Source organism: Seriola dumerili, unplaced genomic scaffold, assembly GCF_002260705.1.
Source record: "Seriola dumerili isolate Sdu_G_001 unplaced genomic scaffold, Sdu_1.0 BDQW01000367.1, whole genome shotgun sequence".
NCBI lineage: Eukaryota > Metazoa > Chordata > Actinopteri > Carangiformes > Carangidae > Seriola > Seriola dumerili.
The window spans coordinates 494,335-510,950 of NW_019174622.1; the positions used below are offsets into that span (position 1 = coordinate 494,335).

General features: G+C 41.2%; 1 protein-coding gene across 1 annotated transcript in view; it reads right to left on the reverse strand.

The window, feature by feature from the left end:
* The window catches only part of cadm1 (cell adhesion molecule 1), a 352,639-nt gene that overhangs the window by 73,269 nt on the left and 262,754 nt on the right, over nt 1–16,616 (reverse strand). Inside the window, 2 exon segments of the mRNA XM_022760846.1 lie at nt 3,831–3,968; nt 5,610–5,762. Coding sequence (XP_022616567.1) covers nt 3,831–3,968; nt 5,610–5,762 — 291 coding nt within the window.

The window sequence follows — 16,616 nt, forward strand, 5'->3', positions numbered from 1 at the left end:
TCGTTTGGATCCGTGAACGTGAACCGAACCCCGACAAGCGACACAGCAACAAACACGTGTGCTGTTACAACCCTAGTATATTTTGTCCCTGCTGGAAAAACTGGAAGAACACATCCGACCCACACCGCGCACTGATCATACTGGTGCCCTTGTTTTAATGGTGCCTGATGATCTTTCAGGTGACACATTATGTGACTTTGGTGGTGCAGAGCCAGAAGAGCCCTTAAAAAGTGAAGTGAGCATTTGACGATGAATCAGTGATAGCTCTCTGTTTGAAAACATCACGCCGTGCGAAGCGCTAACAGCATTAACTTTGTGGGAGAGATGACTGTGACTGAAAGGCAGCGGAAGGTCAATCCAAAGCTGAGGTGGCACTTTTAAGTCTGTTGTAGATGCCAACATACAACCCGAGTCGCTCCTCTTCTCCTGCGCCTCCTCTACGTTTCACTTCTCTTATCGTTTAATCACATTCTTGTGGAACGGGAAGGTAGTAATGTCTGGTTAAATAAAATATATACGTCTCTCCGCTTCTATCACTTTGCCCAAAAAAAATATTCTTTCATCCATTTGTCGAGTCATCCTGCTGGGGTAGAACGGGGTAATTGAAATCACCCTGTGGTTGTCTCATAAGACTTGAGGCTAATGGCTGTTCTGGTTCCTGTCAGTCAATGAAGTGCCCTACCTCCTGGCTTTTTTTTTTTCTTTTCTCTATCCAACTTCCTTTTCTTTCATCCTAACAGAACAGAAAGCAGTGACCTGTACCGCTGGATCCCGCGCTCCCTTATTCACGACTTTCACTGCAGTGTATGCTTAAGAGCTGGAGATATCAGTGTTAGGGCATATGTTAATAAATCACTGAAAAACAGGCTCAGAGAAAATAAAAGGAGGAGGAGATAATAGTGAGATAATAGGTCTGTGCATATTAGGAGAGATAGTTGGATTTACATTGGCAAGCATGACAATTGCAACCTTTAAATGATATTTAAGAGATCCTGATTATCCCTTAAGGTAAATTAAGTGAAATTCTCAGGACGTTTAATTAGAAATAAGTCTGCCAGGCAAGGAGCCACAGCCGACGGCGGTTTAAGTAATTCTGCCCTGGTGTCAGGACTCCGGCACCCTGAGCCATTCTTTTTCCCTCCCACCTTCCCTTTTCTTTTGCTCTTTTGTCTTTCACATTTTCAGCATCAGCAGAGCAAAGCCAGGTTCCACTTTGACAACACTGCAGCAGTGTCAACCGATCACACTGTGGAGTCATTTGACACAGGGCTAGCATCAACACGACGGCTAACTGCTACGACATGGTCAACAAACCTGATATTGTTGAAATAACAACATTGACGCCACTTTCAAAGAACATAGGAAGGTAAAATAACAAAATTTTAATTTTTTTTTTTTAATTTTTTTTAAAGAGTGCCCACCATTATTCCAGCTGCTAGCATCTGCTCACCAGTGGCAAAAATGGATAAAAGCAAATGGCGTGCTCCAAATGCAGTGTTGTGACATGTGAGCCATTAAATATCCCTGAGTATTGTGTTATGGCACAAAATTGCATCCATCAATTGTAGAACTTCTGTAGAGAGTGCCGAGCCAGTTTCAGCAAATGGCAATCCATTCTTAACAAGTGTGGGAACACAGCACGGGCGTGGGGGGGGGGTTTGAGGGGCATTTAGTGCTATATAAATCATTTGGTTACAGTGGTTATGGGCTCCACTTCGCCCATTTAGAAAAAGCAAGTGCACCACTACAGCACACCATTAGGCAGTGTGTTTGCATGCGGTTAAGTAACCGTGTTGCTGTCAGCTCTCGGCATTCACAAGTTTCTTAAACATTACCACGTGATCGGTGTAAAGGATGAGAAAGATCCAGTTAACACGGGCCGCATTTCTGCTGGAGAAACTTGACTTCTTGGAATTTATAGTTTCGAACATCAGACATGATGCGGCAGTTAGATAACAGTAAAACATTATCAGATGTTGTAGATCCTGATCTGCACAAAGCTGGACTGAAACCAACAGCCAAAGGAAAGGATAATCAGCTCTTGATGCATCGCCGACTCTTGCTGATGTACACTGGTCAGTAGAAACACTTGAAGATTTATCTGAGTGTCAACTTTTTTTTTGTGACATTAACAGATAGTTGTGAGCCAAACCCTGACCTTGACACACAGGAACGTTCTCAGATTTGAGCTGACCACTAAGGGTTTAATGGGCTGCAGTGTAGAGGTGAAGCTGCTCAGGGCCTTCTACACAGCTTCTGATTAGGACCTTTGTTTCAAAGTCTTTACAAAGCTTTCTGTCTGGGCTCTGAGGTGGAGCTGCCTGGCAGGAGGCCTGTTCACCCCTGAGCTCTGCTCAGACTTCTAAAGCTCAGCTACCTTTGATAAAGGCATGAAAGTTGTCACAGTGCCAACAGACTCTGGCTACCGCTGCACATCGACGTCACTTTAATGGAAACTATTCAAAGTGGCATCAGAGCTCAATTTAAAAAAGCTATAGCATTGATAGAAGCACTAAATACAGAGAGCCAGCAAAGAAAAGCAAGAACCCCCCCCCCCCTCCCAAAAAAACTTCATTTATATACATGTCACAGGAGCTAAAGATGCACATGGAGAAGTTAGACTGAAGCAACACAACAGGAGAGAGTGCACACCCACAGAAACACACACCGTGGACACTGCACAAACAAAGCTGTGAAATGAATCATCTTCTTCACAGAATTATTTTCATTCCATGTCAACAGCATAATACAGAAATCAATTATACTGTCATTATGTTCTTTAAGGCCTTTAAGAAACAATTACCTCTCTGTTACTCTGTTTACTAAACTTCATATCAAAGGACAAGGAGCCATGAAGTGCACAGTACAGTTATTCTGGTGCAGTTTTTTCTTCTGTGGAACAACACCACTGATCAGAAGATGCTCAGGAAAGTCATCCGGCTCCACTGGTGGACACCGAGGGACGGTGCGAGTCCGATAAATCCAACCAGCTCTTTCTTCATTTCTGAAATGCTTGGGCTCTCTGAGTGAGCGGTGTTGAGCCTGTCGACATTTTGTTTTGCTGGTCGAGCCTTTACTTGATCGGTAAACGGTGCAACAGCAGCAGAGCAACAGTATTAATGTTGTCAGCTGCGTGTGAAGTCCATGTCAGGTTAAGTCGTATTTAGAGAACCTCTTCCTTAGCTTTAACATGTTTCAGTCGACAAGAAACTCACGTTTTAGTCTTGATCATGATCGTTTCAGTATTATTTAGCAACAGATCTGTTGCCAAAGACTGATGCTTTACTCTTTAGTGAAGACAATGCGCTCGCATTTCAGTCAAACTTGAGCAGAATGTTTCCAGTTTTGGATGAGGGGAGTTAACAGGTGAATAATATTACAGATTCACTGTGACTTCTAAAGAGAAAATTTCATTTGCATGAGCATACAGACAGGAGTGTGTATATATAGGCTGCATCAACAATCCTAAAATTTGAAAGACTATTGTTTTCCTTCTTTTGTTCGCATGTAAGCTTTCATGTGAAATTTATGCATGTTCCATGTTTTTCGTCAAAGCGAGGGAACGAGCGGCGGGCATGAAGAGTTTTGTTTCTGTTTGGAGGCGACGCATCATGTCCTTTTTACTCCAGTTCACGAACACAATCTTTTCTGTGTCAAACAGAGGAACTCTTTGTACACAAAAGTACACAGATGAGTGAATACTATGAAAGGAACTAGCTCTGATTTTCTGTGTTACAAAAGTGTCTTATTTTGTTAAGAGAGAAAATGTCCTGATTGATGATTGTGATTTTCTGTTTGTGTGTGTGTGTGTGTGTGTGGAGACCCCCTACCTGGAAGCTCCTTATCTCCCTTCATCCATCTGATGGTGGCGGCAGGCTTACTGCTCATGGCGGTGCAGGTCATCTCTGTCTCGTTGCCCTCACTCAGGACCTCATCCCGAGCCTCGATGATGGGGTTACCTGGAGGAACTGCAACAGGAAACACAAACCACACTCTGTAAACACTGGGGAATTATATTGTCGTATTTCTCTACCCTGAGCGCTGCATGCTGAGAAAACAGAGAGCTGACAAATATATATATATATATATATATACACACACACACACACACACACATATATATATATATATATAATGTATATATACTGTATATATATTTATAAATATATATCATATTAAACTTAGAAAAGTAGGTTAGATGACAATTAAGAGATGCAGAACACCTTCCACTGAAATTATCTTAATACACTAATATTGGACTTTTAAGACATAATCACCATAATACCGGACACTTTGATGGTTATGATGCAACTTGTTCAAATCACTTATTAACTGTAGTTAAATTCAACATAAAGATATGCAACAACAATTATTAAAAGTCCACACAAATGAAGAAAAAGGAAACATGATAAGTAAAAAGTAAAAGGTGTAAAAGAGAAACTCACATCATATTATCATGATATTTATATATGTATCATTTATTCTTTGATTCTGCTGAGCCATAGTTGAAAAGATAAATAAATGAATAATATGAAATAGTTCCATTCAGTAACCGTGTAAGTTCATATCTCTGCAGGACTGTAGGATCTTTAATTGAATATTCAAAATAAAACAATCTAGCAACCTCATAGAGGATGAAAGAACAAAACAACGATGATTGATTAGTTGTTAACTGATGTCCCAGTGAGATGTTAATAATTTTGGATCTTCTCACACACTCACTAACCTTATAAGTTATTGAGGCATTTCATCCACACTGATTTAAGAGAGCATGAAAGACATACTGTATTTTGCCTGTTGAATTGGCGACTATGGGTTTAAATGTTTAGACATTTTGACAAGCTCGTCACTAAAGAAAAGAGCTGACCTTCTGAGTCATTCAAAATGTCAGTGGACAAAAACTGCTTTCACCATCTGATGACACTCTGAGCTGAGTTTTATTCTCTTCTTTTTCCAACAATGCAGCCTGACCAGCGCTTATGTATAAGGGCCAAAAACTGTAGGACGTCATTCAAACTTTAACTCTCATACAAACTAGTGAATGCATGCAAAGTTACATGCTAGGACTTGACTATTGAACATTCTCCTTCACATCATGACAGTGTGATCATTTTTATGAAAACTCAGTTTTCTTGCTTTTAAAAAAATCACTTATTCCAACAACACTATTTACAACTAGAAATTACAGGTTTTTGTGAAAAGAATTCTGCATGATGTATTGTGACAGTGGGACACAGTGAAACCACAAACATGCAAGTAAAACCTACTTGCATGCACACTGCACAAACCACGCACACACACACACACACACACACACACACACACACACACACACACACAGTTACAGTTTCAGACACGTGTCAGCAGTCTGTCTGTCTTGTTGTGTGAATTATGACCTGATGATCTGACCTCCTGTACTTGCAGCCTGGGTGCTGTAGATTAGCTTGTTTACACACTGCAGCATTATGACGAGACTTAATGAAAACACACACACGATATTCCTGCATTTCCTAGCTTCGCTGTAGCTGCCGTCAACCATTCTCCTCAACAAGTGATTGTGTTTTGTGTGTGTGTGTGTGTGTGTCTGTGCATGTATTTTGCTTCTGTACTTAGCACGGTGATGTCAGCGTAGGCTTCCTGCGGGGGGTCCGTGTAGAGCTGGCAAACATATCGACCCTCGTCTGACAGCGAGACATTAGACAGCGACACTCGCAGCTCGTTGTCTGAGAAGTTCACCAGCTGAAAGCGGGCGTCTTTCAGTGCTGAAGGAAAAAAACACACACACACACACACAAAATTTATATTTACATTCAGGAAGCACATGTAATGCTTGCATAATAGTATGCATGAAGATAGTGATTTAATCAATCCATACATAAAAGTAATACATGTACAGATCTGGAAGGATTTGGACTGTGAAACGTTTCCTGTAGGATTCGGAGCCCAAAAAAATAGTGAAAACGCTCCTTTTAATTTCCTGCAGCCCAAAGTGATATCCACTTTACGATCACCTACGGCAAAGGCAGCAAATCCTCAGAGGGTTGAACCAGGAAATGTTTGTCATTTTTTCCTCATTTATGATTGAAGATAATTACATAATCAAAATAATATATTTAGATCGTTAACAATAATATATTTATATCCTTCTGTTGATTGACTAATAAATTAATCAGCTAATCCTGTCGGCTCCATTACAATCAGTGTTAAAGTCAAATCAGATTCTATAAAACACGAGAAAACAGTTATTTCATATTTCACCATAGTATAGCTGTTTCATTATGCTGCAGAAAAAAAACCCTTAAGGAATGTATAAACAGGAACCATCTAAAAAGCAATACATTTTTATTATTATTGTTACTTTAAACAAATAATGATAATAATGGTTTGTTTTTTTTATTTTTTATCTTTTATTCAGCAGCAGCAGCAGCAGCAGCAGCAGCAGCAGCAGCAGCAGGGTCGTATGATGGTTTCACAGAATCATCAGCCTAAACCCCAGAGCCATACAGCAGCAGTCCTGCTTTTTCTGGGTGTAGGCGGAATTCTACAAAAAAGAAATATTTAATAATTTTTTTTTTTTCATATGTTTTATGGACAAATATGCCGCTAGTCATGTTTGCTTCAAGTGCATCACAACTTCAAGCGCGCTTCAAAGAACCTTCCACAGTGAGAGAGAGAGAGAGAGAGAGAGAGAGAGAGAGAGGAGAAAACAAATACCTCAATCTAATTAGTCAACAATCAATCACAGAGCAAAGTGATGTAACACAGTATGCAGCGAGAGAAGACAAAGGAGAGAAAATTAAAGCACAAGGCAGTTCACACTCCCTTCTGTTTAATGTAGTTTGATGCAGATAGAGAACGTGCTAACAACATGGTGTGTATTAACAGAGGTCTCAACCTTGGCCGTCCTTTGTGGCCTACAGAGGAATCGGAGGGGGGGGGAAATCCATAAATCCCATCTCTTCCTCATCTGCAGCCACTTTCATCTTGCCCAACCTCATTTGACCACCTACCTAAGCACACTCTATCAGCTGTAATGTAGAATGACAACATGTGGTTAAGATGAAAGCCTACCCGTCTCCACCCCCCTCCTTCCAGTATGCTGATAAATTCTGCTCTGACTGACAGCAACTCCGGGGCTCTTCGCGCTCTGCACGCTCGACTCAATCTCGGTACATGCGTTGTTGTTTTATTTTTATTTATTTTTTTCCTCCTAAAACCTTAAAGCGTTGAACACGCAGACGTAGAACACCTCAGAACAAACCTAAACAGATAGAATAACCACAGGGCGACGTTATGATTTCACAGATGATGAGCAGAGAGAGATGGTGATGCTGCTGTACGGGCCATACAGTACTTCCCTTTAATGTTAGGAGATAGACGCGGCGTGAGTGACTGAGTCAGAGGAAAACAAGGAGAGAGGAGAGACTCGCCAGAGAGAAACGAGAATACTAATGACCACGATTGATTTTGTGCATCATTAAACAAGAACATCAGACACATTTTAAGTGATACCATAAGGCTGACTGGAAATGAGGCCCTTTGTCATCACATTAATGGAAAGAAATCTGCATCTAAATATTCTATCTTAACATACATCTACGCTCCTGTTTGTTTGTTTCCCCCCCCCCCCCGAATAGAAAAGAGAGAGACAAAATTGTGCACCTATTAGTTTCTTTTGTCTAAGCACAATGAAGCCCTTCTTGTGGCACATGCATAATATGCCCCTAATTAGTGTAGCTCATTCAAAAGCCTTGTTAGGCCTCATTAGAATGAGAGGTCAGCCTCTAATCCTAATGATTTAATTGAATTAAATGTTCCCAGATTTGAACATACTGATGCTGCGGTACACAGATGCAGTGAAGAAAGCATTCAGTCTGTTTTGAGAGGCAGAGCGGCTCTGATATTCTCAGGCCACCGAGGTAAATAACATCCAGTGGCTTCAAGGTGGCGGCAGCAATGTGAGCATCTATGATCAGATGTAAACAGTATAGTGGATATAATGTTTTATATAATCTACTGTATGTTATTAAAGGGGGAAACAGAGTCGGTTCCAGCATTCAAGTAGGATAGTAGAATTCAATTAGGATTCAAGTAGAATTATTTCTAATGGAATTATTTATAATGCTGCACTGTTTCAATTAGATCTCCGCTGAGGACAGGGATGGATGTGACAACATCAAAGATCCGTGCTCTTGTGAAATACGCTGATGTGCTCTTCAAGGAGTTTAGAACAAGCTTTAAATTAATGAAGGAGGTGTGGAGGTCAGCAAAAGCAAGTTGTAATCTGGATACGAGCTGCGTCCCAATATGGGGGCCGCAATCCTTCGGAGGACGCGCTCTTCGAAGGTGTGGCCCTTTGTAGCCGTCGTAGACCGCGAAGGGCCCGAAACCAGCTGTGCCATTTTATCATTTTAGCTGCAAGACTGTTTCAGCAGTCAGGGTTAGTGCGTCATTTAGCTCTTTACACTTTTCAGTCATTTTCAGTCAACACAGAAACTAAGCTAACTGCTTCTGGGAGCAGTTAACATTGTTTTTTGTAAGTTAACTGATTTAAGACGACGTATGTTCACGGGTGAGTGACTAAGCTCTCCAGTGGCCATAGTCAGCTGACATTACTGGAACCTCTATAGGCAGGGGACTATGATTACAATAGTCTGCTATCCTTATCAACACAGTAAATCTGACTTAACCTTAACCTTAGTTAGATCATAAAACAGTGTGGAAGGCACAGACTAATGATGGCGTCCTGCCACTGGGGGGCGCAAGATGGTTCCAGGAGGTGTGAACAAACGACACATTTTGCTGTTTCGTTCTGAGGACTTGTTGACCTGTACAGGGGAATCAATCTTGTCCACGCTTGATGCCATTTTCTGCCGACATATGTCATGGCTGTAGCTAAAATCTCTTAATCCTGCATACTAAGCTCTGATTGGTCGATTGCTCCTTCCAGCGCCAGACTGCTGGTGGTGATTCAGAACCCTGCAGCCAGACAAGAAATATTTCATGGGAAAACATTTAATCACTTTTTGTCAATGCGAACCCTGAATCTAATTTTATAGAAATGTGTTTTTTTATGTGATTTTTATATATATATATATATATTTTTAACTAGCAGGTCATAAATATAACCATTTCCATTGGGGTAAAAATGCACAAAGGACTATACTCCTGTAGTAAATATCAGGTCTTAGTTGGGAAAAAAAAAACCCCAAACAACTCGTACCGTGTACCTGGGAACATCCACAATATTTGAATGAAATACTTGGTGTCAACAATTTGAAAAATCCTTGCCAATCAGATATAATCCATTTCACAAAAGCATTTCTCCGAGATCTCATAATCCTCTTATGTGCCACTTCTAAATAAGGCATTGTGGTATAAACATGAGCTGAATAAATAAATACTTTCTAATACATGTTGAAAAGAAACACTGAGGCGCTGTGGCAAGGACACAGTTCCCCAATGCTCAAGGATTGGGACAACAATACAGTAGGCTCAAAGAGATACAAGGACAGATGATGGGGAGCAGCCTGGTTAACGCAGCGGGGTTTGAGCGCAGTGGCGCAATCCATTTCAGAAAAAATAAATAAATTATAAAAAGTTGCAGCAGAAGGTGAGCCAGGTGACACTGCAGACAGTCCCTGTTATTGTTATGTCACAGCACATTGGAATACATATTTCACTCCTTCGTCTTTGTGTATAAAATGGGAAGGTGACCTTTAGCTTCACGCTCTTTTTGCCCTGTTCTTCTTCTCTTGTTCTATCTGATACCGTGAGAAGGACATCACAGATGCCTGACAAAGGCGATTGATAGTCAGGTCTTTGGATAAGAGAAGTCTGTCCAAACTCTGAAGGGCCTGTAAATTATCTGATCTTTTTTTTTTTTATAGAGCTGATGGTGATGAAGCTAAATTTAAAGCAGTGATAAGACAGTACAGTAGAGCCGCTCTGAAGTGCAGCCAAGGAGCTGACAGAGCGAAAAAGTCCAACTTTTCGCTCTCCCTATTCAAGCTACTGGGTGCGGTGTCACCGGTCATGCCGATTACTGCTATCAAACAGTACGCCAGCTTTAATGAACGCTACCGCTCTGTACGCGGTGAGCACTCCATGCATTTATGTTTATAGCGCCGCGAACGTGCTCCGCTCCAAAAGAGAGGGAAGCGAGTAGAAGGACGAGCGGAGGAGCACGAGCTCGGTGCCAGCGTGCAGCAGTAAATACTGTAACATTAGTGCAGTGTTAGCTGAATGTGTGGATTTATAGATGGACCGGTGTCTTAAAGAGCATGTTTCAAGGGTATGAGTCAAAGTGGGAGGGCATCTTCCTTTCAAATTTACAGTCTATTTTTTTGTGAAATTCTATCTTTGTGTTTCCTTGCTAAACATCAGTCGGACGGATTCATTCTGGCCGTTGTATGCGTGTGTTTATTTTTTCACATTCTCAAGTACTATGGATTTTGCCCCCCCCCCCCGTCTTTCACAGTGCAGGCACTCCACAAGGGTACAGCGCCATAGATGTTATGATGAGGAGGGACGATTACAGCCACCAGTAATTCTTTTCAATGTATCAAGATAGATTTGAGAAAATAAAAGTCTATTCTTTAATGTTTGCTCTAGACCCTGTAGCTCATCTCATATTACCCGTCAGCAATTTTAAAACACTTCTCAATCTGAGAAGTACAAAGTGCTTTCAAATGCCTCTCATTCACCCACGCACACGCACTGATAGTTGCAGAGCTGCCATGCCAGGCGCTGGTCTGCTCGTCGGGGTACAATTTGAGGTTCAGTATCTCGCTCAAGGACACTGTGACATGTGGGCAGAAGGATCAGGGAAGCACAGTGTCTCGTGACCTGAACAAGAGGTCACCTCTCAGAGAAAAAACAAGTTGCTTTAAAATGTTTGATCAAATGACCAGTGGTGTCATTTTTATAATGAGGAAGGGCAAGTTTTTCCAGTGAGTCTCCTTTTTGCAAGTTTAACTTCCTGTGTTAAAACATTTGTGTGGATTTTGGACATTTATTGATTACTAACTGTAGCATTTGATCAGTTTTTCTATTGCAACATCATCTGTCCACTAGAATCAATTGAACTCACAAGTACATCTATGGCCAGTATCAAACGATGGCTAACAGAAGGGGATGATGTGCTGCAGTTGAACCTTTTCGACGTTTTCTCTCTTACTTTCTCAGTTCTTGCAAGACATGGTGGAAAATACACATTTTATGTTTTGAAGTTATGATAAATAGAAAAGAAATGACATTCAAATACAGTGGGAAATCAGAAAGAGCAGGTTATGTGTCTCAAAACATTCTGTGAAAAGTCAAGTTATCATTCATCACACTGCTGTGATCTCTGTATTGAAATGTAGCCGACAGTAAAGGTAAAATTGGCTTTGGAGACCTGTGGTGAAAATGAACTTTAAAACAAAACATATGAGAACTGGGATCAATACATCTTTTAATGGCCTCTTCTCCCCTTTTTCACCTCAGGTGACTGCATGAATTAAACTGATCTCGCTTCTTTTTCTTTTCCCTTTCTTGATTCATCTTCATTCTTTCTCTGTATTTCATTTAACGTTTTTTTTTCTTTCTCCAACCTCAGCCGAGGATGACTCCTATTCAGAGAGAGCAGGAGATGATGAGTGCGCCTCGCCTAAGTGGCTGCAATCAATTGTGATTAGTGGCTGCCGCTACTTTTTGAGAGGAGCACATCAAAGTTTTATTATTGGGTGTCAGAGTGGATAAGATGGGGTGGGGCGGGGGTAATTACACTCTTACAACCAACCTCTCCTCCCCACTCTAGGTGGAGTCCAGGTTTCCAAATCACTGTCTAGCCACCACCTAAATCCAGAATATGGGGGCGTTTAGCTTTGCTTGAATAGTTGTTAAGACTCATGGAGGCTTTTCTCTCTCTGACTCAGCTGATTACACTCAAAACAACTGCCTCCTCTCATATTCCACATAGTATTATCTATATTTTGCACTGATTTGCATTGGCCTATTTTCACCTCATACTGACAAACTCATCATTCTTTCTGCTCTAATATGTTCTGCTTATGGCACAATTAATATTTCCTATTGTGTACGTTTGTATCATTCCCATTACTACATTCTTATTCATATCTGATTTGTTTAGAGGAGCTCTGTGTAAGTTTAGCTATCGCTGCATAGCTAACATTAACATTAACAGCTGTTTACTTACCAGTGTTTCTACATCAAATCTCCATTCAACTGTATTTTTATATATTAACTTCAATCAAATGTCTGACAATAAGAAACTTTGCAGCTAATCCAGCTTTTAGCCTTTTTTTTTGCTCATTGTTTTGGTTTAAGAAACTTAAGAGTTTTCAGCTCAGACAAGGAGAACTCACACGAGAGTGAATGTTGGACTTGCGTTCATCAGATGGCCAGAAGCAATGCCCACGTCTGCTGGAAGTCTGCAGGGAACCGCTTGGCATCGTATTAGCCCTCGCATCGTGATAAAAACAACCTATAGCCACTGTCACCGAACCCAGCTGCATGTTTAACGAAAACGCTCTTCATACTGAAATACAAGCACACGATACGAAGAGCCGCCTGAAACACTCAAAGCCGAGAGTGAGATGAAAGTCTTGTCTATCTCAGTCAGCCTGTTCCCGTCTGAACTCCATCCTTCTGTCTCTACTTGACATTAACATGCTCGACCGCTTTTTGAGTGTGAGTTGATCCAACTTCCTCTTCTTCTTGTAACTTGTTGTTATAGATCCTGGTCACATACAAAAGACCAGATCATTTCTGACTCAGAAAGACATGGTTATTAGCGTTAGTATTTTGACCACGGGTGTAGAAGACGCCATTTTTGGTTTCAAGCATATAAAATGAGGCTTTTCTTCCTTTATGCTTCAGCATTCGTCAGTCTACATTCGTAGGTCACTATTCATTCTCCGTGAGGTTCTTTGTCATTTTCTGGCTAATTATTATCTATAATTTTGAAAAACATGACTTTATATCTTATATTAAATGAGTTTCTTTAATTGACGTTATGTCATTACACACAGTAAGCCCAATTCCCGGCACTATGTGTGTGCAGTATGTGTGCGCACTGTGTGTGTACTGTATGTGTGTGTGTGTGTGTTTTGCTTCCTCATTAAGTTGTTTTGACAAAAATGCCTTTCACCCTGAACCTTGCTGGCCATCAATAGCCAGATCACCCACTGATAAAGAAACTGCTACTCTTCCCTTCCTCCACAGGAGAAAAAGGGCAGTGTTTGTGTATGAGGGCTCAAGTGCTATTCTTAGCCTTTTCATACAGGTGACCATGTGGGTGTGTATTTGAAGAAGCAGCAAGCGATGTCAGAAGTATGTGCCTGTGCTCCCCTATACACAATAAGAATGTCGAAAAGAGAATAAGGAGGATAAAGCGGCTCATGTGTACATCAAACCTCTGACAAAACAAAGCATGTTTTATCTTCCTGAGCAAAAGAGATCTGAGATATCTGTGTGCATCAACCTTACTCATGCTACAAGGCCAAACAGTTACGCACATGTGACGTGTTAGAGGCTAGATCCCGGCTGTTTAGTTCGCCAAGGAAAAAATAAACACTTGGTTAACCTGGGAGAATTTTAAATATTAGCTTGTATTGCAAGGTCGGCCTTGATGTTTAATAATGCTAATTATACAATTATAATTCCAATTATAGGCATTTAGGAAATAATTCATGATATGATATGTCTTTATGTACTTCAAAAAAATCTGTCAAATATGTTACTTCCTGTTTATAATGTTGGCTAACTGATGTAGTGCAAAAATAAAAGATAAAATAGGTTCATTCTCAGGGACATAGCAAGAGCTGTTTAGAGATGAACTATGTCCCAAACTGGGTAGGTGTATTAAAGTAACATATTTCCCAGTCAAATATGGCGGTTTGAGCTATAACCTACCGGCTGCGTTCTTACTACCGCTGCCTCTCAACGGGCACGACGATATTCACATTTTAAACAGGTCATTTCGCCACGGAAACGTCCCCATCTGTTCATACGCTGGTTGCTAACAACAGCAAAAACAACAATCTGTGCTAAAGCATCATACGTTCGTCTTTTCACAGAAATAACCTGCTGTAGCTTCAGGTGAGAACGGCCCTGCGGTGCTCTCAAGCTACTTTTCTACGTACCGTTTAACGAAGTGGTCGTTAAAGCTGCATCAAACCGCACCAGAGTAAAAACCTTAAAGGAGCCCTCCACCAACTTTACACACACACACCGGTTCGGTGAGCGCTCGGCCTGTGGAAGCAGTTGTGTATTGTCATCTATGGCTCTGGAGGAGCTTTGTTAAGGCTGGTAAATTAGCCTCTGATTATGTCATCAGGAGTCATCTGAGCACTTAGAAGCACTTAAGGGACCACAAGCTCAAGCTGTAAAGTAACAAACTCCACACCCCAGTTGTGAGTCAATGACTTTGGAAGATGTGGTTGTTTACCAGTCTGGCAGGGCTTAATTAAGGAGATGATGTAGTTGCATTATGGGAAATGTATGCTGCAGTGTTTTTAGAGACTGACGACGTGAGGGAAGTAGAATAAAATGCAGTGCAACGCATCCGTCTCCTTATCTCATGGGCTTTTAAACTTGAATAAATTCTACTAAACGGAATAAAACGGCTTACAGAACGCATTAGAACTGCTTTTGCTGGACATGAAGCGTAACAGGGGGACGGCCAATAGTCAGGCTACTCTGTGCATGTAACTGCAGCCGGTTTTTAAAGCACCGCTTCCTTTCCGTCTCTTTACCCTCCCGTGCTCTCCATCTCACACTCACAAACATAATCCACCACTGTGGATTCAGACAGAGATGGCAGATGTGATATTTTTGAAGGGGGCAACGCTGTTTGGAGGCTGCCGGGTGGAGGCCGTGTCATAATGAAGCAGTGCAGCTGTGGCGAAGATGCCTGGGAGGGATCACAGGAGATCAAGGAGCCCTCCGTCAAAGAAGAACACCTTGCCCTTGACAGCCAGCTTGTGGGAGTCAGTTCACTGCACCTCGGCACAACAGCAGATAAATACCAAGATAAATACCAAGTCCTCTTACAGAAGCATGCCCTTGTATAGTATGTAGAGGGTGTGTTTTTGCAAGGCCGCGGACATAAGAAGGGGATGGTGAGTGTGAATGAGTGCCTGACACTCAGCTCACAGGAGGCTGAGGATCAGAATTTAGAAAATACCAAGTCGTAAGTTCATGTACAGTATGTGTTCGTGCTCATGCCTGATGTCGTAACTCAAGACAAAGGTCGAAACATATTAGAAAATGTGCGTAACTATACAGCAAACAGCAGGTAACAGTGTAATACGAGATTTTAACACCGGTTTTTGCAAAATCAAACTTTTACCAATAATTCTGCTTGGTTATTCTAATGTGTTGAATAGTTTTATCGAGCCCAGAATTGTACCTATACCTATATACCTGCAGAAATAATCTCACGCAAAGGCTATACACATCCTCACAGGCTTTGAGCCATGGGTTTAAGTTCTCATGGCTAACATGTTAGCAAAAAAAAAACAAAAACAACCACCTGCTTCCACATCCAGCAAACAATGTGCAACATTAGCATTATTTGAAGCCGTGCGTCTGTCCACCTGAGAAACAACACCAATATTCAATCTGTTTTTCTCTACCGGCTGCTGAAAGAAATATCTGCCTCTTTAGATGCTAAATGCTCCACTATGTTCACCGGGAGTCGAAGTGTGTGGCGTGTGGAGCTGTTGCATCCTGGAGCTGTAAAAGCCCTCGCTGCATACTGTATTTATATTGTATTCTTTTCCAAAATTTTTCTATCTTAGAAAACTAAGCTTTTTTTTTCAGATGTCGTTCTCAAGATACTGTGCTTGTGTCTCTTGTTAACATGGCAACATCGCTGCGATGATTCCCACAAATGAACTCCACGGTTTCCCAAGACACCGAGCGATTTACAGTATGTATTTGAATCCTGGTACTAATGCATTATATTGTTCAGGCGGAAGCTCACAATTATCTGTTCATTATTATCATCATTATTACAAAAAACACTTTACTTTGAGAATTTCAGGGAATGATTAGAATTGGATTCATGTCATGTTAACTGGCGACGACATGATGTGTAATAATTTCATTAAAAATTGAAATAAAAACACAGCATCGGTTCCTCTGCTCTAACTCTCTCTCCCTCTGTTTTCCCATTAGATGTTGGAGAATGCATCTGTGTTTCGTGCCAGTGTGTGGGAGCTGGGGTTAGATACACACACTCAAACAAACACACAGGCTTGGTGTGGGTCAGGCTGACGGAGCAGTGAGAGCAAACAGTAGCTAAAATAACTGCACATCGGCGGTAAAGCCACTGATTTATATTTTGATTTTTTTTATTTCAGGCAAATTAGAATGAAGTGATGTTCGGTAATGTTTTGTTGTCTGACACGTTACCTTCCTTTGATTAACAAGCCAAGACAACAAGCACTGTTGGAGTTTGATAGTTTGATTGCAGTGTTCCTAGAAGTGATTAAAAAAAAACACACTTAGAAAGAACTGGAATTACCGCCTCGCGGTTGTGTGTCTCCGCCAACCAGCCGAGTCGCAGGAAATATGGTCACAATCTCTCCTTCCTGAGTTACGGCGTT